The sequence below is a fragment of the Perca flavescens genome, chromosome 9, assembly GCF_004354835.1.
Source record: "Perca flavescens isolate YP-PL-M2 chromosome 9, PFLA_1.0, whole genome shotgun sequence".
In the NCBI taxonomy this organism is placed as follows: domain Eukaryota; kingdom Metazoa; phylum Chordata; class Actinopteri; order Perciformes; family Percidae; genus Perca; species Perca flavescens.
The window spans coordinates 20,510,100-20,533,040 of NC_041339.1; the positions used below are offsets into that span (position 1 = coordinate 20,510,100).

Here is a 22,941-nt window from a genome sequence, read left to right on the forward strand (position 1 = left end):
GATTGGATTTACCTGCTAGATACTAATCTTCTTCCCATGGGCCCTAACAGCCTGCCCCAATAGAGTTAAGTGTGACATGAGGGCAGGAAAAGTGTGTAAAAAAGAAAAGAAGGAATGGCCATTTTCAGAAATTTTTAAAATTATATAAATATGCTTTCATGGTTACAAAAAGAGGTTAACCGGAGCAAATAGGTGGTGGCACAGCACTGGGAGGTGATGGATCCTGTTCTTGTAGTTCCTGTCTCACAATAAGCCCTGGGCTTTTACTTCCAATAATTACATTTCAGAACACCTTGATTGTCTATTTCACTCCATTCACTTTGAGATGAAGGCTTTAAGTCTTTTCTCTTTTCCTTTCACATGGTACAAAAAGACGACTTTTAAAGGTGCCCTTCCCTGTTGCCCTTGAGAAATCTCAAGTACTTCAAACATTTCAAGCTTTGAGGAGAAACAATAGTGTGGTTTCAGGGTGTACGGAGGGAACAGAAATTCTCTGTGTCAGACTTGTTCAAACAAGTTCTGCCAGTGAAACGCAGCATTTACATCATTGCCAACTCTTTATGTACCCTTAACCTCACAGACACAACCACCACAGGCCCCATAGTAATGGAATGATAACATCTGGAGACCACACAACCGTTGTAAAATCATTGTTACATAAAGTCTCCATGACCTACTTAACATTGGCCATTTCAAAACAGTTGATCACAATAAGGTGGTGTGCATCAAATCCAGAAAATGTAACCGACACATTTTCTACCGATATATACTTGCCACTCTGTCTTGCATGTTGCAAACTTTGCCGTTCCTACCTCTTGACACAGAATCTTTGCTCTGCTCTCTAATTCTGGCGCACTGTAATTCTAACACTCTTCGGCAAAGCCTTGTGGCTGAGCTAGGTGTGAATTGTTATTCTGTCGCTGATACAGACAAATCCCTTCAACCCCACCAGACTTGACTAAATTATTTTGGAAGACATGTGAGCCAATTTAACCCATGTGTTGCAAGGGGGGAATCAAAGTTTTTTACATTTAGCAAAAAAACATTATTACTTCATATCTCATTTCTGGTGGGTTGCTATGGTGGCATCCGCAGAGGACACCAATAGGAAAAAAGGAGGTAAGGTCAGAGGAAAGGATACTGATTAAAATGAAAGACAGAGATGTCTGGCACTTCCCTCACCTACCTTAAAATGTGTGTTCAAAATCACTCAATACATGAATACTGTGTACTGAGATCAGCAATTTTTTTTTCCATTTCACATCCATAAATTTGAGAAGCTTGACACGGTTTAAAAAAAGAAGAAGGTGCAGCAGAGGCCAAGACATTGTGTCTTTTAGTCCCTAATACGGGTCAGCTCTTCCATCACAGGCTCCTACCCCTTCCCTAATGCAGCTCATTAATATCTTTTGTTAGACCCTGCTTGCTGGTAAATACCCATTTCTTTCCAACTCCACATTCCCAGTTTGCAATGCAGATTTAACTTGGTTACAAAAATGGCCAAGAAAAGAGCCTCAAAAAAAATCAAGTCTCAAGACCAAGTTGAGATAACCCCTGATGGCATCATCAGACTTTGAAAAGCTCACTCCAGAGCCACAGAAGACATGATGCAACTGTTTTAACAGGCTGGGTGGAACTCCATGTCAGGAGTAAACTGAACTTGACCCTTTAAAACTAGGCATAAAGCTTTATGTTAAAATCCCAGATGATTTTTAGTCTGATATCCTTATGTCCATACTGATATTGATATTGATTACAGTATCTATGTCACAACAAGGCCCTCCTGGGTTTTTGTAGAATTATGGACATACTTCAAGAGCACTGGCTCAAATGTTTGTTCCAAGATCGTAAAACAATCAGTGTATAAAACTACCTGTATTATAACAAAATAATTATTATATAATTATAGTTTTAGCAGTTGTACCATGACTGTAAACAAGACTGCACTTAAAGAGAAGCTGTTCACAAAAGAAAAAAAAAAAAAAAAAAAAAAAGATATCTCAAGTATAGCATGGTTAATTCTATATCCATGTCATTAGGTTGGAAGCGCTAGGCCATAGGGCTCCTTTGATATGTATAACACTAGGCCATATATATATAGCATAATTAAAATAATAAGCCAAATCAATTTCAGAAAGTAATGTCACTGACTAGGCTACTGGGGTTGTGGATGCATACAAACTATTTTTTCAGATGTGAATGAAATAAGGGAAATGTGAGATGAAAGGCCTGGAATGGCAGTGAGTCAGCGGACCAAATACAGATCACAGTTATGTATACTTGTGGAACTGATGGTGTAAAATGTGGAGGATGGAACATGTATTGTGCAGAAGGAGGTCACACAGCCCCACAGCTACAGTTTCAATCTTGGCTGTGGGTATTGCTTCCTTCAAACACACAAATATAAGGGGAAAAGGAACCAAACTTAAGACTATTTACAGCATTCCACTAACCCATTTAATTCAATTATAAAAATGCATTAAAAAGATATTAGGGGTAGACGCAGTTTAATGAAGCATGTTTACTTGGGGATATTGTTTGTAATGAACTGTTTCTGGTCTGATCTGTGCAGTTGGGATGGGAAATGGGAGGGAGGTGAGGGCAGAGAGGAAACAACAAAAGAAAAAGGTGAATGACAAATATCATCATTAAATGGGTGTATTCCTGTGTTGCATTCACTCCTTCTTTACCTGATTTGGAATAAGCCTTTCCTCATGTACTACCTGTACTCTGTGCAATGTCAATAAAGCTGAACCTAATCTACAGTCACTGCTTACTCTCTCTGTTTGCCTGGGGAGTGTCACCTCCGAATCACATTGGGTCACCTGTCAGCAAGAGTCATAACATGTACTAATGCTGCTTTTCCACTGCATGGTAAGGCTCTACTCAAGTCGACTCACTCTTTTTTGGTTTTCCATTAGCAAATGTTCCCTGGTACTTTTTTTGGTACCATCTCGGTCGGTGTTCCAAGTGAGCTGAGCCGATGCTAAAGGGTTAAGTTGAAACACTGCAGACCACTGGTTGGTCAGAGATAACCGTCACTGGGTCACATGGGACATCTTGCACTAACTCGCAATATTTAAAAACTAAGCTACCGGCAATAACGACTGCATTTTTTGAATTCACTTTACTCAGATTTTTATTTTTTTATATGGCAGCGCGCAAAACTACAGACATTCTGTTGGGTTGTCGATGAAAGGATTCAGCCAGTGATCAGCTGAGAATCTGGCCTACACTGAGGGAGTACTATCAGCAGTGGAAAATGAAAAGAGAAGAGCACTGGTAGCAAAAGAGTAGTCAAGCAGAGCTGTGCCATGCAGGGAGAACACGGCATAAGATTCCCTTTATTATATTCCCTTTGGCAGATGCAGCCTGACCAACTATTAGCAGTTGGTAGCGGAGCATCAAGATCCCTTACTAAGCTTCCCACCTTTCAAACACATTACTGAGTTCTGTGGTGCGCCTGGTAAAACCAGATTCACCGCAACCAGGGTTAACAGGGTAACAGAAACTCTCTGGGGTGGGGACTATCTTTCCCATCCCCTGAATAGGTTTACTTCTATAACATAAGCCTTGAAATTGCAAACTCTTATCTTTGCATGAGGTTTCTGAAACGCTATGTCAGAGATCCATTATATACGGAAGACATATGATTATGTGTAGCCACTTTTAAAGGGATTTTCTTTGACTATCAGCCTCTAGAGAACACACGCTCACACTTCTTATGAGATCAAATCCAAGCCAGATGATACATGAGCAACACACATGATAACATATGTTGTGGTTGTGTGACTCGGTACAGTGTAAATTAAGCATCTTGATATATCATTACCTTCCAAACTTGAATACTACTAATCCTACATTATTGAGTGTTTTAAAAATCAGTAAAGCAGGTATAGTGAATAGTTGGCTACAGTTGGCACCAACAAACAAAATCTGCAGTGGCTCTTTTGATATATTGCACTGCAAAGATGCCAACTTCAGTTTATTCTAATTCCAATCATCAAACATCAAAATTGATGCACTTCTATTCACATGATTAAACACTAACATGTACAGGATACAGTTTATGAGATACGGTTTGGATGCATAAATTCTTGTAATTACGAGACAGCTGAGAGTGATTTAATCAAAACTAAATGCACTATGATTAAAACACATTCAAGCTTTATATTTTTTGAGGTGTGAAATCTGTGTGTGTCTGCCATGAGACAGAACATTTTAGCGGGGAATTTACAAATGGATCCAGCTCTGATGCCACTGGGAACAACAGACGCTCTCAAGCAGAAAATCTCAGACAAATCACAATTTACCAACTAATGAAACCACTCAAGATTATCCCCCATCCGCCTGTGCCCACTGTCCTCAGAGCTGCATTACTTAAACAAGCACTGCCTGCACTCAGAGGAGTAGCTTTGGCTTAAGTCACAATGTCACTGCTCATGCTTTATTCCTGAATCAGAAAATATGCTATAAGAATACTGGCATGAGAATAAATCAGTTTTTAGAGAAAACAAAGACGACTGTTTCATTTGTACTTACCCTCTGTGGAGTGCACTTGGGCTAGTGTGATGAGAAACCAGCAGAAGGTGTGAAGTTTCCGCAGGGAGCATGCCATGGCGCCCAGTGTTGATGGTTTGTGGCAGGTTTGTGTTGTGACTAAAAAGGTTCTGATTAAAAAAGTCCAAGCCAACTGGTCTCAGAGATGCTCATCATTGATCATCTCACCTGTGGAGCACACCAAGAGAGATGTTCAGTTCAGGGATGAAATGTATTCCACGTGAGCTCTGTCCCTGTGTGATTTCACAGGAAAATTCACCCTGTCACACTCTTGCCACAAGACACTTGAAGCTGCATTTACATTCCACAGCAGAAATGTGACAAACCTTAAGCTGTGAAATGCTACGAAACCACGCAAAGCCACTAAAAATAAAAGGTCCAAAAGGTCAATAATCCTGAGAAGGGAAATCCCTTAATGGCTGCTGAATGCTAACCATTTCACTGTTAGGGAGGGGTGGGACCAGCGCTGTCATCAATCAGATAAGGCCCACCCTGTCCATCTCCTCGTGATTGCTAACCTTATCAGTGCTGTGTCAAATTATATTTTCTGTACCTATTACAAAGAACATATTTATAAACCTTTTGTGCTGAGACTTGTCATTTCTAAAGATTCACTCTGTTGTGGAACAAAACTTTCCACAGATTGAAAATTCTAATCCGCCCTACAATAAAAAAAAAAACTTCTGTTAATTCTCCAGAAGAGTTGCATCAGAAACCGACCAACTGTAAATTGACACGGCATTAAAACTCTGCAACCACATGGCGGAAATGTTAAATTAACTGACAGTAACATTAAATACTAAAAATATCCATGGTAATAGCGTGGTGAACATTAGCCAAAAAGCTTTTCATCCTGCTAAGGTCATATTGGTTTGCATTAGCTTGGTTGGTGTCTGAGTAATACATGGAAAAACTATTTTATAATAGAGGTGGATGTAAACTATGTCTTGTTTGGTCATATAGGGATGTCATTTCAGTAGTTTAGTTATTTTTAGAATGCCCACATTTTTATTAGCTACATTACAGTGTTTTTTATGTAGAATGTCCTCCCACTGCCGTTTCACTTCTAGTTCAGCAGAGGTTCAAATGTAACAGTACTTCTATTTCACTGATGTTTTGTGACTCTTTCCACCCCCGCGCCCTAGCCAAACAAACAAATAAAGAAACACTACCGAGCAAATGGTCATGTCTCTCTGCTGTGACTGACCACAAACAGCCTTATCTCCCTCACCCCTTCTCTCCTCACCCCCTCCCTTACATCTCTACAAATTCCTGTCTCCCCACCTCATCCGTACCTGTCCCTCTAGTACTAGTCGGTTTGAATGTTTGTTTTTGCTCTCTTTTCGCTACAAAAGAAAATGGCCTCCTCCCTGTCATGGATACAGTGCTGGGGCCGTGTAGGGTGAAACCTAATGCCTACCTGTGCGCCCAGGCATGCGTTTCACACTACTAACGGCTCCCTTTTGTCTGTGTGTTTACACTGCTGGGCTAAACTCAGTCCTCTCACTCCCATGAACCATTAGCACATTCACCATGGGACACGGCATCACTGTGGCAACAAGGCACATAGGAGCCCATTAGAAAACCTTTTTCTTTTCTTTTTTAAGACATTCAAAAACAACATGCCATTTTCTTCTGCATAGACAGCCTGCAATTGTTTGTTAAGATTCAAGGAACAGAGTGTTATCCATCATACCAGCAGCTAACAAGAGAACTCTGAAAAGACAGTGAAGAATTCTGTTGTGTCACATACAGTCAGAGCTGCACAAATCAGCTTCGGCTTGCTTCTCCACTCTGGAGAGTATCCACAGCCTGAAGAGTCTTTGATCTGTTTTGTCTGAGTTCTCAGACAGTGTAATAATTCATCCCAGAGAAAACATGCGGAGCGCACACATTAGCCAACAAAGTTATAATTAAGCCAGCCATAATCAGCTCATCTAGTATGACATTACGCTTCACCTGAGACCTCTAATTTTAGAGCCATTTAAAAGAGGTTAACAGGAGCAGACTACACACAGCCACAGTGTATTTAGTTTCAATGGAATAATATGCAGTCATGAGACTCGACAAACAAAAGTTGATCATGGAGACCAAACATATTGGATTCCAATAAAACCCTAACCCTTGTCTTTGAGCTGATCAGTATATGTGGCACCAATTAAGTTTATACGGGCAAGTGGCTACAAATAATCAGCCTAAACTCAAGGTCCATACAGTATTATAAGGCCTTAAGCAGATTGTCTTCACAATAAAGCTGTATAGTAAGCATATAGGCTTCAGTCTCAGCTCTTACTGTTTTGTCCTCTTAGTGAGACAGACAATACTTTGATCACACACACATTTACATATGAGTGATGCTAATCCCATTCAATCATTATATTGTCATGCACAAAATAATTTACTGTAAACAATCAGTTTAAAGTAACAGTTTGACAATGGTTTTTGTGTGGTTCAACCCAATTTCCCCAGTAATAGTAATATAGCCAAAAATGGAGAGACATCTTTGGTGATAATTGTTTTAACATGAAATTTTTACAAAGCAGATTCCCACAGGCACTATCACTTGAGGTGTGAGTTGCAGCATTAAATTCGTTTCACTGTCACTCAAAAATATTAGTTTTATTTTCCCACCATCCCTAGCCTTGTCACTTATTTATCAAATATAGTACCACTTTACATCTGGTTCACTCCGTGACCTCTGTGGTGCGTGCACAGAATCAAAACACAGACACTATGGGATACACCTGCCAAGTGCAATTTTAAAGACTGATGCCATGCCTACTCGGCTTACGACCTTGGCGCAAGTAAGATAACCTGGTTATGGTCTTTACATGGTAGTTGCAATAATTGGTGTGTTGCCTTACTTTGGTTGTAATCTAATGATTGGAGTGCACAGGCACACACTGATTGTCCCAATTCAGATTAATGCAGTGGATTAAGTGCTGGACCCAAAACCTGTTAAACACTTAAAAGTATTCTGTCAAACCACATTGTCTCCTTAACCCCAAAACAATTAACACAGGGTTGTATTTTAGTCCTCAGTTTTGCAAATGAAATACCATATACCTGAGTACAACATTAATTACGTATCTGGAACAGGTTAAGCGTGTGAATTTCAGTACATTTGTGTCTTTTTAGTGGCTGCAGGTGCTTTTGCTTGCATATGTAAAAAAAATATTATAAGTCTCAGAGCCTGAGATAACAGTGTTGAATCAATATGATTATTCTTGCTTCCCTGTCATCATTGCTTACTGTAAAAAAAGAGGCAGCATGCTCAACAGACCTCCTGTGTCAGAATGTGGAGACAAAGACAGAATTTACAGTTTTGCCTCCAAGGCAGTCGAGATCCCCTGCCACGAAAAAAAAACTAGAATGTAGATCCCTAGTACATGGGGATGGGTGTTCTGTAAATCGATGATAACAGTCCTATACTTTAATATATTTTGTATCATGCTGTGAGTGTTTAACATGCTGAGACACCAAAGGCGCAGAGTAGAGGGAGGCTGCCGTTCTCATTAAATGTGCTGAGGTCTCCCCTCTCAGCTGGGGGTTTCTTTTCTCTCTCCGCCTTGAAACAGAAACCGACGGCGATCATACCTTGAATGTTTTCTTAAATAGCCCTCGACTTGGGTGTGATCTCAGAACAGGTTTTAGCATCTGCTACGAAGTGTTGTTGTGCTGGGGTTTAGAGTTTATACGGTGGGGGTGGATAGATGATGAAGAGCGTCATGATCAACATGGCTGCTTCTAATGAACCAGACACAGGCAATTTTCTGTGATTGTTAAGCACAGATTGCTTAAATGTCAACAGGCATCGCACTGTTTCGACTAAATATGAAGTCATTGCAGACATGTGTTTAAGTACTCTGAGAAATGGGAAGCCACAGGGGCATGGGCCCAGGGGCTTTAAACATATGTGTGTTTGATATATTCACAATACAACAGAATGCTTTATAAATCGACAACTGAGTGACAAAATTGTGCATTGCAGGATCCCAGTTGGCCTTCTTAAGAAAAGAAAAAAAGGCTTAGGAGCTGGGAGGAAGGGGGTTATTAGAATGGAGGGGAGGGGAGGGGGGCTGATTGAAAAGGACAGTTTGAAATTTGAATGCAGAGGGGGTCTGAAAACAAGAGGCAGATGTCAAAGAATGCCGGGCTCCTTAGACAAAGCTCCTGGTTGTCCCTCTCTAGCTGTTAGAAGGCCACAGGAGAATAGAAGAAGAGTTGGGCCATTCTATAAAACAAGGTCCGAGGGAATGGAGGGGGGGGGGACAAGAATAAAGAACCTGAGTGGGGGAGGGGGCGTCCAGTTACAATGAAAGATTGACAGCTTGCAAGTCTTGCTTGACCCTTGAATTAGCCCCTGAGCTTTCAACAAACCTCAAGAAAGAGTTGGGATGTTAATTGTCATGGAACATCACAGGGATGCAAAGAAAGGGAAATATGGGGCCGGAGATTCACTGAAATGTAAATCAGAACCAACAGACCACCACATGTTGAATGGAGGGAACACATTTGGTTCCTATTGGGTTTTCCCAACAGCATCCTCATACATGAATTCATACATACTATAAGACTCCTCTTATCCGTGTTTCTTTTACCCACTTTAAAAGGAGAAAACTGAAATACCTGGGGACACAGGGCTCAGTCGCAGAACACACAGCCTCAGCTGTGGAAGAAATATATTCCCAAAAGAAATTGTGCTCCTGCTTTGACACTGCTGAAGATGTACAATTTGCAAGCGTAAATCAGAAAATTCGCACTCCAGAGGGGAGAGATTGGGCTTGTGATCGGATGAGCATGGAGCCCCACTGAGTCAGATGTGGGGCAGGGAGACCCCTCTGCTGAGGGAATGATTGAGAGCAGCACAGGCCAAGAGGAGCTGAATGACACCCAACCAAACTGTGTGACTGCTGGTGCCCCAAATGCAGACCCTGACCCTGAAGGGAGCTCAGCCAGAGAAATACCAGGTCAAACATGCATGGTGCGCAACAGCATGGCACAGCTAGTTTGGGGGGGGTGAGGGGAGCTGAGGGCTCAGGTAATGTAGGGGGTAAAGGACGGAGAAGAGGCAAACAAAGCTTTGCATGAGGGGTTTATCTGGTTGGAGGGCTTCTCTGTTAAAGCTGTTACATAACATTTTATCAGAACATCATCTGCAAAAAATAATATCTCAGATAGTTTAAACATAGTATGGCCAGAGATTAGGGCAAACATCCCTTGTAGTTACACTGTATTGCAGGCTCACTCATTTTCATGTATTACCCAACCCATTTCATCATCTGAGACTACATAAACATTTTTTTTGAATCTGTAGATCATAATGTGTGGAATAAATTATCAATAGCTAGATCTTATGCAAGCCACAATTCCACAGAACATACAGTAGCATGCAAGGGAGCCGGAGCGTGTGACATACAGTAAGCGTGGCGCTTGTCATGCTCATTGCTCTTAGTGTTTGCACCATTAATCATTTTTATGAGCCACTCAATTAATCGATTAGAGTACTCCCCACTGGTCAGGACATATGGCTACTAAATAAAGTAATCACAAGCCAAACGCTGGAACACTCCAACTCATCATAGAGTTATGGAGACAAAGATAGAAGCATTGTAAAAAAAAAAAAACGTTTATCAGTGAGTATTCACTAATTTTAAAATGTCAATATATAATGTGTTTTTTTTAAAGTCTTACATGTGATTTCAACTGTATCCCTAGGCGCTCAGTGCTACATTGCCCTCTTCCTGAATGTATATTAAATCCATAGCCTCATAATCACTTTAGCAATGCACAAAAATCCTATTAGCGTTGAAAGATACCGACACCTGTCTGTCCACATGTATTATAGCCAGATGATTTGCCCCGGTAACAAAGTTTTAATACAGGTTCCATACATTTTTAGTTGTAATTTTGATGTTTTACTGGGAAGTGAAGTGGATTATCTCAAATGAAATTTCAAAATGTCATTTCCACTTGCTGATAGCACAAAACTATTCGTTTCAGGTCTGCTGAGATAAGAATGATTCAGCCTGGGCTGTTAAACGGTGTCTTTGCCAAATGTTCCTCCGCTTAGGAATTAATAGGCTGACATTAATACAGCTAGATAAATAGGAAGGTCAGGAATGGGAGCCCTGCCATTATATGGGCATCTCATGGTGATAGTACCTGCCAATCAAGTCCAATAAGTCCTTGACACGGCACGGTTCACCTTGCAATACACTGAGCGCATGCAATATGTAGTGTGTATACTCCCCAGTCCAGAAACCCAATCTAATTAGTACGTGCACAAAAATACTTTGCAGGGTTGTTGGTCGGGGAGAGCACATTTGGACACCAGAAAAGAAACATTTGTTGTGTGATCCAGTTTGCCATGGCTAAATTAGTCAAAACAAATCAGGGATTATACAAAATGAGCACGGCAGTTGGCCCACACAGACTCCCAAAATCATCTTCTCGATTTCAGCACGAGTATGATCAGTGTTGCGTTTATGCAAAAATAATACAATGCGGCCCGGCAAAGTCAAGCAGTGGGGACAATGAACAACTGCACATTCACAGCAAAACACAACTAACAAGTGTCCGGTAAAAAGTGTCCGAGTCATTCATGTTGCTTGCATGCTTGAAACTGGTGAGCAAATAAACAGTTGAGGTCAGAGATTTGCTCATTGAGGTCACATTCATTGAACACTGTTATTTAGTAGGGCAGCTTGTGTCACTTATTTACTTTTAGTGTTGCCACTCATCTAAAAACAACATGTTTGTTTGCAGAAAAAGGGCAGAGTCCTTTTGGATGCACAGGGCCTGGTTTTGGTTTATAATAATAATGTGCTGTATTTACTCAGATACGCACCACTAAGCAGCTTTTGTGAGCCTCCTTTCTTCCCCTCCCTTCAAAGTGAGCAGCTGAATGGTTAAAACCCTGCTCCATCCTTCTATTAAGGACCTCACCATCAATAATGCACTGTGATCGTGAGGCGTTATTAAACAGGATGATTAATTTTTAAGGTAGTGGGCAGCAACACACAACATGAAGGTAACAGAGAAGATGACGTGTGAGAGACACGTTTGAAATGGGAGCGGAGCAAGAAGAAAAACAAGCCATTTACTCATGTCTTTACTCGTTGTAGAAATGAGAAACAAAAAAGAAAGGGAGCAATTATCTCTGGGACCAAACGTGTTTTAACTCCACCTTGAATTAAAGATGTGTTATTAAGTAAATCCCTGGTTTACACAGAATGCACAATCCCAATATTGAGTCATAGTCTATTTTGCACAATCCACATCTCAATTGTCTAAAAGCTCCTTCTCTACTTTATTTGCCATGCTTGTTGAGCTATATCTCCTCCTTTGTGACTGGTATATTTAACAATGGCTAAATACTAGCTTTTACCTGGATTCACATCATTGCGATTGAGCACCCGTAATATATTTTTCTTTCGATACACATTTGCTTAAGAAAGCATCAAGAAAGAGGCTCCGTCTTTAAATCACTCGGGAATGCTTAACATGTGAAAGCTTGGAAAACAGTCATTGCGTTTTCTAAAGTGCTGGATATTTTGATTTTTGAAGGGTGCTAATTCTTTCAGATTAGAGGCACAAGCATTATGTGGCCGACCTTGGCTCAGTGTCTAATTGAGGCTTTTAACCTTTCTGTGGCTCAGAGGAAGGACAAACACAGCCAAAATAAGGGACACCACATAATCTCAGTCCTCACCAAAATAGAAAACAGCACAAGGACCTTACCCTTACAGCAGAAGCAATACTACACAAATTATTTCCGCAGTGAAGTGGATCTACTGTAGCCTACTTCATCCTAGCACATTTCTATCCCAGCGCTGCCGTATCTATTTTCAATCTAAAAGATGGCATGAATGCCTTTTGTCAGACAGGGGAAGCGGCGTATGTCAACCTAAAACAAGGTAAAGCACTGTGTCTCGTCAGGAAGCGCAGACAAAAGAAGTGGGTGTAGTCTTTTCTTGAATGCAATCACTTGTCAGCCCTAAATCTTCACTCAGTACTGCCCTGACAGGTAATGGTCCTTGTTCAACCTGATGATGCTATATTGGCATTGTTTTTTTTCAAAGACAGAGTAAATGTCTAAAAGGCATTTACCTGCTGCTCAGAAATGAATGCTTTACACGCTCAGCCGCACAATAACATGAAACGTATTTTTTTCAACGAAAAAAAGGTAAAAAAAAAAATCTAATTCCACATTTATACACAGCAACATGAGAAAATAGAATCATTTAAGTTGCTTTGAATTTTTAGGCTGCATCATTAGATTTCCTCGTGCAGTTTCAGTGTCACTGCCCTCTCCCCACTTTCAGCTGTGAAAGAGAGAGGACAGTTTTAGGGCTGAGCCTTCTCCACAGGGTTCATTAGCATAACATCATCGCTGTGTGGGGGATTGTGATGCAAACAAGCTCAGATTGGCTCATTCCAAACCCCTCTTATAATAACTAAGGTGTTACAGGATCTCACTCCTGCCTGCTCACTGTACAATGGATTAGCCTCTTTGGGACTGAGACAAAGAGAAAGTCTCAAACTTCAATTTGGATGTCAGAGATGTTATCAAGCAAACACTTAGCTTGCATTCAATATATAAGAGCTGCTGTATTTTGCCTTTTCACAAATCTACGGCATACCACAGGAGAAAGATGATTAAAACAGTAGGTTAAAAAAAATGTAATGGTTTGTTAATTATAGGCAAAAAGATCTCTTTTTAAGAATATGCCCTGGTTCCAGCTGAACATGATTCAGGCTGGACATGATTAAAAAATATACTGTATGTAAATGGGATGTGGCTTATGTTATCGTCCCCTGCCAACCCACAGTAGGACAGCAGATACAGCAATCACTGCTTCTACACCTTGTGTGTGTTTAATATGTGTTTGCTCTTTTGTGATAACAAAACAGGAGGAGGGGGGAAACAAACAGGGTTTTCTTTTTTTGTTCTTTTTTTCTCTCTCTGATTAGCTGGACCAAAGTCAGGGAAACTAAAAACACAAGGAGAGAGAGAGCATGCAGACAGATACAGGAGACTGTCAAGCGGACTGCGATAAAACATTCACTAGGAAATTATCTCCCTGTCATAAGGCTCTCCTGTTTTGAATACCAAAGGGATTCAAATTCCCAAACAAACTCTGAAAGGTTGACCAATTTCGTGCTCTGCCAAACGATAGCGGATTGCAGTACGGGTCGCACCTTTGAACCGCCGCGCTGGAGGTAGTATGCAGCAGAGATTTTAATCTCTGTATCTCTGCATAGGTAATCCACTGAAGTGTAATTGCTACAGCTCTATGTTACACAAAATAATGACAGGAGAATATGAAGTGAGTGTGATAACAAAGTCCCATGTCGGGAGAGAAGGTAATACTTTGACAAGGGCTCTTGCTGGGGAGAAAAACTCTTCTTTGAACAACAACAAGCGTCTCTGTGAGGTGGTTTCCCTAACATTATGTACTATTCAGAGAGTGTAGATAAAATATGTTTTATTTGACAAAAATGGCTGGTAGATTATATAATAGAATATTTTTTACCTTTTCTTGACCTCTTTCTGTACATATTGCACAACATAATAAACAATTATTGTCCTGTATAAGCTGTCGTGATCAGAGTATGAAACAGCATAAAACCGACCGGCGATGCCGGAAAAAAAAACACAGCGCCCCTGCAGCAAAAAGTTGAAACGTAACCTGATGTCCCACTGCAGTGACCAATCCTGTAACCTACCGACAATCAGACAAAACACAATGGAGTGGGGAACACAACGGAGACACAAATGGACCAATTAGGTGACACTCCCACACCGCCGCCCTGTGCTGTGCGCTAATCCCCACAATGCCTAATTTGGTTTGAATGCAGCCTTAGATTTGAATGTGTTGCCATCGCTGCCCTCTGCTGCAACATTTAAAGGAATAGGCCACCGTTTGTTGAAATAGGACTTATCACGGTCTACCCTGGCTGTATATACGTGGGCCAACGCATTTTTTGTCTCAGTGCAAGTAATTAGGTTGTTTTTTTGTCTTTTGTTGGCTAACTTTTACTCACAACATGCTAACCGGCAACATAGGATTCCATTCACTACGCTAAGCTAACTAGCGGCGGCGCTGCCAGTATTGCACAGGACTAAAAAAATGCATTGGTCCACCTATCTACAGCTAGGGGAGACCGTGATAAGCCCTATTTCAACAAACGGTAGTGTATCCCTTTAAAAAATATATATCATTGCAAAACACAGAAAAGCACCAGCTTGTTAAGTGTCATTGTTAGGTGTATTACTATACTCTCTAACACAAATGCATACACTAATGATTCACTTAAAAGCAATGTCTTGATTTGCATTCCACAAATTTTACTAAAATGTGACTTAACAAAAAAAAGCGTGTGAATAACAACCACAGGTTGAAAACAGTGATTTACTGTAACTTCAAAAGGAGATATTCTTGTCTAGCTAATAATTATACAGCCCTGTCCTGTGAATGTTTTCCATCTCGGTCATTCTTCAATGTTTTATATACCAAAATATCTTCAGTGTCAATTAGCACTTTTGTTTGGGGCTATCACTGCATGCTCCAGTTGTATGAATTGTGTTATGAAAGCTCCATTACATGTCTGTCCTGGCACAAAACTGCTTAACTGCTGTTAAAAAGTATTCAGCTGAGAGAGTCTTGTTGCAGCAACTTCTAGAATATTGTCCCAGAGTGATGTCAGCACACTCGTCCCTTTGCTACACTGCTTCCATTATGCACAGGAGCCTACGAGCCCTTTCAGGTGAGACAATAAAAGTTTTTCTCATTTTTCGCCTTTGCAGTAAAGTGAGTAGGCGTTGCGGTGTCCGCAACATTCACCATCTCTTGCTGATTGTTAGACTCTCCATTTCAACACCACCGTTTAAGGAAGCAAAGGTTCCCGGGGCTCATCATCGACTAAACTTTTAGATCCATGCTAAATATCCTAACAAAATGAGTAGATCGATGTTATCAGGGAAAACGTGGCAAACTTTTCCATCCTTGAGGCCGGTCTCGGCCTCTTGGAGCTGCAGCTCCACGCCTACCCCTGGGCCTGCTGGACCTATTTGTGACGTTGATGGCTGCAGGATCCGCATCCTGTCAGCTCACTCAAGACTCACTAGTAATCAGCTCGGGCTGATGAATGATGGAACTGCCACTGGCTCCACTTTTTGCAACCGTTTCTGTCCCCCATTTGACTGTCCTCTTTACGCTGCTTTTTTTTTTCTATTTCCATCAACTACTACAGAATAGCACTCATCACATTGGTTCAGCTGCTGAGGCTGAAGCTAAAAATGAAACATGTGTTGCCAGGCATAGATGCAGTACTTGAGAATTTGTGCAGCTTGTTCAGAGTTTTCTGTCTGGTCATCATTTAACCTTGCTTTTATTTTATCACCGTGTGATCCATGGGGGGAGGGCGCGTGTGAGGGGACATGTCTGGCTTAATGCTCTGTTGTTTCTTATGAGAGCATAAACATGAATATTATGAATATATATAAATTATATTTGCTTGCCGATTTTGGTTTTTCGGTTTGTGATTTATGTGATTTGATTTATTAATGTCGGCCAATCAGTGTCATCTATCTCCAAATTAGGAAGGTTCTTCAGAAGGTTATTTTGGGTTTTATGGACTGTTTTTATGTAGTTGTAGTCAGCTACATTAAACAGTCCGTAAAACCTGACTCTTTTTAAACAAACTACAATTACACTCTCACAGTCCGAGTAAATCCAGGAACTTTGTCTATTGCTAAATAGATGGGTCACGGCGTAGCGCGGCAATTACAAACCTAAAATCTTTTTTTTTAAAGATTATTTTTGGGGCATTTTTCCGCCGTTAATGATAGGAAAATAGCAACGAAAGGGGGAGAAAGAGGGGGGAGACATGCAGGAAATCATCCCAGGTCAGACTCGAAACCTCGACCTTCTGCGTCGAGGCATGAACCTCTGTATATGTGCGCCCGCTCTATCCGGGCCACCTAAAATCATTATTAATAATAGTTTGATAAACGGTGATGAGCTAAAAAAAAAAATCCAAGGAAGCTGTCCAAGGAAAACTATATCTCTAAATATTTATTTTTTAGAGATATAGATTTTGACATTTTCAGATAAAGCAAAGTTTCCTTTATGGACTGAAAACAAAACCATTTACCGTAATTGGATTGGTTTAGCTGAAAAAATGCATTGTCACTTTTCAAAGAAAGGTTTTGGAGATACGTGGTCTTCATAGGATATTGACGCAATAATGATATTGAATATCATTTAAATTCTTACCATTACTTTAAATAAAGGTGACCAGCGATTCAATACTTAAAAATAATAACCATAATGATTTGAGCCCTGATTTGGTGGAATCCATAATGAAGCTTATACTCAACTGCATTGTCATTTTGTGTCCAATTCCATTTTTTCTTACTTCTCTACATCTATGTAACATATCAGGTGTGATGTAGAAGCGGCAGTTCTCACACCCGTCTTAATTACTAAAACCAGTTAGCGAGGGACTGAGTAGCTGAGTTAGACAAACGGGTCGGTCTAATGGATAAAGCAGTCAGGGTATGTGTGATTTATGGCAGAATTCACACAGAAGAGCCGCCTCACACCTCATTTAGAAAAAGGCATAATGAATTAATAGGGCTGCTGGTATATGGTATTTTTCCTGTGTAAATGCCAATAAGATCAAATAATATGTGTCAATTTTAAACATTATAACACATGAATAATTTGATGTCTCCATCGACACACACACATACAGGAGCTCAACTTATCTGCAGTATTTAAGATGTTCATTACCTAACCTGATGCAGGAGGAGTTGCATCCAACAGGCAGCAGTGAATGCCAGGCCTGGCACAGCTGTACAAGCAAAGCTGTAAAAAGACGTCAGCGGCCACTGTCGCTCAATCTTCCCCTGTGTTAATCCCACACTATCTGCATTCACGTCAGCCCCACTCCTCGTGTCCCTGCATTGCTTTTCACACTTTTAAGTTCAATTTGGCAGGAAAGTAGACATGTTGCATCACTCAGCTGGCTAAAAATGCTCTCGGCATTGTTCTCCTCTAATAATATTTTTCTTAGACAGCATGACATTTCAATAGTCTTTTTTTCCTGCAAGATATTTCTTGTTTTCTCTTTCAGGTATTCACTGAACCAAATAAAGTGTGTGCAAAAATGGAGGTTTAGTAATTCCAATACTAGATCCTAGCTCTGTGACTTCTAACAGCAGCATAGCAAATATGAGTCCATATGAGATTTAAAAGCCTTTAATGCTACTGAATCTCTTCTTAGCTGATCAGATCATCTTCTGAATGGCCTCAATACACAAGCAGAGCGGTTTGTGTACAGAAGAGTCCGCTCCATTAATCTCTATTCATCATTTACAATATTAGGGAGAGACAACTTGCTGTCATATCTAACCCCAGACTGTTACTGTAGCTGGACAAATGCGCTGGAGAATGAACACTCAAGTGGTGGTCAGGTTTTTACTGAGCCAGCGCACTTAAACCCCCACTATGTTTCACAGACAGAAATTTTATACCCAAGCTCCAACTGAACCAAATCCTGGCCCTCGGGGCAGAAATTTTATTTTAACATCTCTTTTCGGAACTGACATTCCGTCCCCTGTTTTGAAATGTTTTCCCAAGAAGCTTCTCTCCAGTTGACCCAAACTGAGACCATTGCCTCTGGCTTGTCACAGAGAGGAGAGTGATGCGGTTGTATGGGCAACAGAGAGGGAGGCTCTGTACTGAGACAGCAGCAGGTGCAGCTGTGACAGTTGCCGTGTTGTTGCTAGCCCCACACTGTAGTCAAGATGAGGTTCACAGATGTAGCCACTCAGTGCAGTGGTTTATTGGCTGCCTGAAACAATGCATCTCTGTCAAGAACAGCTCCTCCTAAGGCCATTTCAGTCTAAGACTGCTCTGTATGAAACAAGGCGTAGAAAAACCTCATTCTGACACACAAGGTCAATTCTGCTCCACAGCAACACAATCAAAGCCCCCCTTGCTCTGCCAAAAAACAAAACAAATTCCAACCTGGATCAATTGTGCTGAAATATATGGCGGTTTGAGCCATATTTCCGTGTAAAGTGATTTGTCTGTCCAAAGCATAATAATATTAATAATAATAATAATAGTTGTGTGTAAATGCCGCATAATGTGTTTATTTAAAATGATCTAATAATTCCAATAATATATAATTATATAATTAGCACACATTTCTGTACTAATTATTGCTACAAGCATTGTCACTGTTTGTCAAAAACAAATTTGTGGTTAATTATTACCAAGCCTCTCTCACGCGCAGGCTTCTTAAGTCAACCGACTCACACCCAAGAATGCACTTCACCCCCAGGTGCATCTTGCAAGACATGCATTCCAATCATGCGACACTTTCAATACATCGCGCCTACAGAGAATGAATGGCATCCATTTGTATTTTTTTGTGTGTATAGGGAGAGAAAGCAAACCTGATTCCTCTCTTCAATTCAGGCCCTCAAAGTAGTCCGCAAAGTCCAATCCAAGGTAGTGTTTTGTTAAATCTCAGAGTAGTGGAGATCTGAGATAATATGACCATTGTTTTCCTGTAAAGCACCCAGTCTCTACTTGTTCAATTACTGGAAGGAGCCTCAACGAGGGCGGTTAAATCATTTGCAGAGACATTATCTACGCAGAGAGAGAAAGAAAGAGAAAGAGAGAGGGGGGAAGAGAGAGGGAGGGAGGGAGGGAGGGATAGAAAGAAAGAGAAAGAGAGAGAGATACGAGAGTAGACATGGGGGCCAAACTTTAGTCTGTAGAGGAAGCGGAAAATATTTTTTTTGTGGACCACACATGGAGGGTACTGCAAGGATAAAAGCAGCAGGATTCATGATTAACTGCAGGAAATTAATAGACTAATACAGTTCTCTCTGTACCAATGCCCAAAACCACACAATAAGATAAAATTGTTTTCATTACAGGTGATGATGGATATCCATGGAGATTATGAAAATGCGCAGAGAATTTATGAGCAAGCGACCACAAAGTTCATTTTTCCTCACATATGTCGCATACAAACAAAACCAACTCACAAGCACTCATCTGTCAGCGTGAGCAATCATTAGGAGATAATTTGATTGTTTTTTTCAACCTCGGCTGTGTTTGATGTCTCTGGCATGGTAGCAATTGAACAGACAATTATTTTGTTGATTAGCTTAGTTTTTAGCAACTTACCATGCCTGTGATATTCCTCTGAAACTCCCAGACCAGACGCTCAACTCCATCTGACTTGGCAACTACAGTACAAGAACAAAGCTTCCACACTCCCACAACTAAACACTGTACAGTAAAATATCATTTATCAAAGCCTCAGACTTCCAAACTAACCAAATAACTAAATAAGCATATAGAATGAAATAAGCGGCGATGCATACACTTAAAAAAGCGAGCACAAATGTTAGATGTAATATGCATCTGGCAGGATATCAACTGCAAAGTAGACACTGCATTTACTTGCCTGTATCATATTTTTTTCTTACAGTTTGACTTTACTGTTTGGTGTATTTGATCATTCAAAAAGTTTTTTTGAAATCGGCATTTCAATATCTAGTCTTCAATATAGGCGGGCAATGGGCATCTACTGTAGCGTTCTGAATTAAAGCGCTCTCAGTACATCAATATGCATACACATAAGAGGAACTAGCAAACCATAGCCCGTTTCAATGTCACCCATTGGAAGACATACTACTGATGTTTTATTGTTTTGTTTTTAATAGATTTAGTTGGTCGTTGCTACTTCCTCCTTTTGCATTCAGTATTCTGGTAGAGTGTCATAGTCCACTTAATTGCTAAATAGTAACTCAACACAATAGATATGTAAATCATTTGATAGACAGCAGTACAGGACCGGTAAAGACAAATGAAACATGAATTATGAAAAATAACAAAAGTAAAATGATATTCTAATGTAGAACACTGCTTACCAGTTTTGCACGTCACTGGAACAATGTCAGTCTCAACATACGGAAGATTGCCCACAGCCCAAAATGAAATTATTTTTTTTTAAATAAAAGAAGAAAAAAAAAGCATAAGGAGTAAATCTTATCTCACTTGCATTGAGTCACAATTGTCAAGGACAACAGCAGCCTATATAGAGAATATATATTGCTCTGGTGTGTTTACCTACACCATCCCTAAATAACAGCCCTGTCGTGTTGAAAAAAGGGGCTTTTAAGTGTGGAAGTGCTTCGCTCTCCTATAATCCAGCAGAGACATTACTCCTTCCCCTGGCAGACGTCCGCAGATCCCCCTCTCTCCCAGCCAGGCCTTGCTCTCGGCTGCTATGGCAGAGCCGCAATAACTGCTGTTTGCTCAGAGCCTTGCCTCCTAGGTTCTCCTCTGTCACACAGAAATTGAATATTTTCCCAAATAGTGTTGCAGCTGTGCACAGATAAGTTCTGTTCACATAGCACAAAGAATGAGACAGGGTCATTGTGTATACGTGCGTGTGTGTGTGTGTGTGTGTGTGTGTGTGTGTGTGTGTGTGTGTGTGTATTGTTAGTCTTAATTATAAAAAGAATAAATGTGACAAATTACATGGGAGCAAAAAAACACCTATCATGTATAAAATATAATTATACAAAATTATGAAAAATAATTATAAAATGTTTCAATAATTACAAATGTTTTGTAAATTCCTTATTATCCAAGCGGTACAAACTAATTATAACCGATGTGACTTCTCTAATTTTAATCTGTAAAATAATAATATGTAAAAAAACATATTTTTGCGCTTTATTGACAGATGTATTGGGAGTGACCTAAACACAGTCTGCTAATAGCACACAGCATATCTTATCCGATATTTCAACATGATAACAAAATACACGAGCTACAATGAGAAACCAGGCCAGTATGTTGCAACCAATCGTTTTATGACCAGAGGACAGTTTTTACGACCCAGTTTTGCACTTTGCACTTCCTTTTCTTCTCAATATCTTTTAAAGAAGCGCAAAATGAGTGAAGCACAAAAACGAGATGCCAGATAGGCTCAGGGAGGCTGCCACTTAACCAGTGCACAGAAGCTATGTGAGAGCCATCGGCTAATATCCATGTTGTTTCTTGAATTGACCCTCACGTTCCACCGCCTATGTCCTTGCAGTGTAATGTTCTGCTAGGAAATTATTTAGGCAAGCAGAAAGTTTCACCTGCCATTTCAGGGGCACCAAATCCCCCGCTGCACCAGAGGCCTTTGGCAAGTGGAAACAAATGTTTCACAAAATGGCAGGGAGGGGAACACGCTGGCGCACAGCGTTTTACTGATTGCCAATCATAAAATAAAATCAGTCATGAAAGGGGAGGTTTCTTGGCCCACCAAAGGCCTGCACGTTATATTAAATTTGTCATAGTTTTCTTTTACAGCCTTGTTTCTTCCCTTTAATGGCGAGCAGTTATCCGCACAGTATGGCTCCATGTAGGTGGTTTAGCAACAGCAAAAATTGCATCTAAAAAAACACAAACCCACAATTTATACGCCAAATAAGCAATTGGATGGAAATCTATATGCTTTAGCTCCCTGCAGTCCTCTACTTCTGACGTATTCACAACCCTACATCATTTGCTTGATTTTTCAATGGAGTAGCTAGGGTGGTGTTCACCGTGAATAAAGGCACCACATCCCTATAGTGTAACGCTAGCACAGACAATCCATTCAGCCACAGTACAACCTTTAAATCAGTCATATGGACTTGCCATCGCTGCTCAGACAAAGACAACAGGCAGATATCTATGCTTGTGAGAGAGTGCGAGACAAAAACAAAGTGAATTGCCACTGGTCAGTGTGTGCGCGCGCTCTTATTGAATGAAATCAATAACAAATTACCTTAATAAAGCCAGGGTGGAAGTGCCTGACTTGTTGTTATAATTTAACTATGAAAGCAGCATTATGATCTGTTTAATGCACCAGTCAGATATCCGTAGATAGCACAAAAAAAAAACCTCAGCTGCAGTTCTGGTTGGGGAAAATTATGGCAGCAGAAAATGTAGCAACAGTCCATAATGTCACAAATTTTGATGCGTTCAAAACCCACTCACCCAATCACACTCACTGAGCCTTAGGAGTCTCATGTGCTGCGAGAGTGTCACATAAAGAGTTGCGAATAGAGTTATATATAGCACTCTGTCTCCCCCAAACTCATATAGAAGTGTGCTGGGCTGTATTGATCTACGAGGAGAGGTGAAAACAGAAGCAAAGAGGGGCAATCTGGTGCTTTGGCAGATCAAGAGCAGCTGCAGTTCTTTGAAACCGGACGCACTTCCACTGAAACAAGGCTAAAGACTGAAAAAGCTACTCTCTCTAGACTCAACGGTAAAATGCTCATAATGGTATGCTCAAGCT

General features: G+C 40.5%; 1 protein-coding gene across 1 annotated transcript in view; it reads right to left on the reverse strand.

Moving 5' to 3' along the window:
• Positions 1-22,941, reverse strand: part of adgrl2a (adhesion G protein-coupled receptor L2a) — a 95,888-nt gene that overhangs the window by 70,030 nt on the left and 2,917 nt on the right. Inside the window, exon 2 of the mRNA XM_028586725.1 lies at positions 4,543-4,728. Coding sequence (XP_028442526.1) covers positions 4,543-4,618 — 76 coding nt within the window. The 5' untranslated portion in view covers positions 4,619-4,728. The remainder of the gene's footprint in view (positions 1-4,542; positions 4,729-22,941) is intronic.